Consider the following 2556-nt stretch of genomic DNA (forward strand, 5'->3'; position numbering starts at 1 on the left):
CTCAAGCAATCTGCCTGCCTCATCCTCCAAAAGTGCTAGGATTACAGGTTTAAGCCACCCTGCTGCTTCTTTCTGTTTAGAGGGATTTGAGAGATTTGCTCTCCCGCCTTCTGACTTTGGCCAAATCAAATAAACCTTTCTCTGTCTCCCACTGCTTGGCCTTAGCTGTGCATCAGGTTCACCAGCCTGAATCTGGGGTTCTATGACAGTGTTAAGAGTCCAAATGAAACCCTAACTAGGCCCCCTTTTTCCATCCCCTGTCCAGCTCCAGCACCTGCCCTCAAAAGGACTGGCCCAAATTAAGACTTGGAGCAGTGGCTCAGTCACGAATAGCGTGACATCACCAGCGTGAGTCACCAAAGGGGGGCTGCCACCAGAGGGTAGCTGAGTTTTGAGGGATACTGAGAACCCAGAAGAACCTTTCTGTCAGGGCTGCTGTTGATGCTGCTTCAGTTGACAGGAGATGGGGAAGGAAAGTGTGGCAACATGGCAGCCCTGCAGCTGGGAGAGGGTTTCAGTTTTAATTATTCATAACTACCACTCTCCCCACTGGAAAAGGAAGAGGTGCAGGGGTTGTGACCCACACCATAAGGGACTGGAACTCAGACAGGGCTCACCCCATCTGGATGAAGCAATCTTCTTGGCTTCATTAAAATGGTTTCTGGGCTTTGACATCAGTTGGACTGGGTTCAAATGCCACTGTGGTACTTACAGGCTGTATGAACCTGGGACAGTGGCCAAACTTCTCTGAGCCTCTGGTTCCTTATCTACTAAAAGAGAATGACATCACTATGCACTTCACATAGCTATTAAGAATTTAAAGTAGGCCAGGTACAATAGCTCATGCCTGTAATCCCAAAACTTTGGGAGGCCAAGGTGGGTGGATCACGGAGTTGGGAGGTCAAGACCAGCCTGGCCAATATGGTGAAACCCCATCTCTACTAAAAAAGACAAAAATTAGCCAGGTGTGGTGGCGCACACACGTAGTCCCAGCTACTTGGGAGGCTGAGGCAGAAGAATCGCTTGAACCTGGGAGGCGGAGTTTGCAGTGAGCCAAGATCGTGCCACTGCACTCCAGCCTGGGCGACAGAGCAAGATTCTGTCTCAAAAAAAAAAAAAAGAAAAGAAAAAGAAAGAAAATAATTTAAAGCAGCTGGGCATGATGGCTCACACCTGTAATCCCAGCACTTTGGGAGGCCAAGGAAGGTGGATGACCTGAGGTCAGTTCAGGACCAGCCTGGCCAACATGGTGAAAACCTGACTCTACTAAAAATACAAAAATTAGTGGGGGGTGGTGGTGCACTTGTAATCCCAGCTACTTGGGATTGGGAGGCTGGGATGGTAGAATAGCTTGAACCTGGTAGACGGTGGCTGCAGTGAGCTGAGATCACGCCACTGCACTCCAGCCTAGGCAACAGAGCAAGACCCCATCTAAAAAAAAAAAAAATTGAAGTGCCTATCTAACATTCTAGAGTGGGAGGACTCTGAGACAGTCTGCCAGAAGCCCCAGCATAGGTGGGCAATAAGACCAGCATTGTGAGCATGAGTCTTGAGACTCGGGGTTGAATTTTGCCCTTACTATAGCCAGCTGTGTGAGTTGGGATGAGTTATTTAACCTACATAAGCTCCACTCACTGAATACACTGGACACCAACTCTGAGGCAAGCAGCTTTTTTGCTATGGAAAGCAGAGATAATATCAGCACCCCCTTCCTCGAGTTGACATAACTTGCAGTCAGATACTCCCAGGCAACTTGATTCAGTGTCTGGTGTGCAGGAGTTGCACTCAAATGTGAAGGTAACCCAATCCACTTGCAGGTGCTAGGAGGTTGTAGAAAGCCATCAGTGATACTGTAGGTAGGGCATCCTTGACCTCAGGCCTCTGCCTCTAGGTTGGGGCCACTATGACCAGTACCAGTACGGTTCACCCAGGTGTAGACAGACGCTGGTGGCTCCTGGCCAGCTCAAGGTGTTTGCTTTCGCCTGGTAACCAGGAGTGGCTGAGGCAGGGCATGGAGCAGAGCAACGCAGCTACAAAGTGCGGAGAGGAGCCCCGCTCTGGCTCCCGCTGGCTCCCCAAGGCTGAAGGAGACAAGTGAGTGGGGAGTCACTGGGAAGAGTATTCGGGCCGAGGGCTTGAAAAGGCTCCTTATTGTCTGCCGGGAGCGTGGGGCTCTGCCCGACCTTGGGACAAGAGGCAAGGTGGGGAGCTGAATGTCCGATTTGGGATGAGTTCCCCCAAAGCCATGAACCGGCGTCCTGGGGAACCGGGCCAGAGGGACAGGAGGCGGTTAAGTAGAAAGTCTGTCCGCACACCCCTCCCTCCGCCGCAGGTCTGGATCCGGAGGAGCCCCCAGTAAGAACAGCAGCCGCCTGGGGGGCCGACTATGTACAGCTGGCTGCCGCCCAGGCAGGGCGTCTGGCCGCCGCAGCCGCTCACCTGCACCTACCTGGCCACCCCTTTGCTACTGCCCCCAATCCAGGCCCACAGCTTCCACAACCGTCCAAGGAGTCTGCACGCGGGCGAGTGGGCGGCCCCTCGGGAATACCACCTTTT

General features: G+C 52.6%; 1 protein-coding gene across 1 annotated transcript in view; it reads left to right on the forward strand.

Annotated features, from left to right (window-relative positions):
• The first annotated feature begins 1945 nt into the window (after positions 1 to 1945).
• Positions 1946 to 2556, forward strand: part of LOC105507171 (chromosome unknown open reading frame, human C10orf95) — a 1393-nt gene continuing 782 nt past the window's right edge. Inside the window, 2 exon segments of the mRNA XM_011935578.1 lie at positions 1946 to 2094; positions 2333 to 2555. Coding sequence (XP_011790968.1) covers positions 2012 to 2094; positions 2333 to 2555 — 306 coding nt within the window. The 5' untranslated portion in view covers positions 1946 to 2011.

The sequence above is a fragment of the Colobus angolensis genome, unplaced genomic scaffold (genome assembly GCF_000951035.1).
Source record: "Colobus angolensis palliatus isolate OR3802 unplaced genomic scaffold, Cang.pa_1.0 Scaffold144, whole genome shotgun sequence".
NCBI lineage: Eukaryota > Metazoa > Chordata > Mammalia > Primates > Cercopithecidae > Colobus > Colobus angolensis.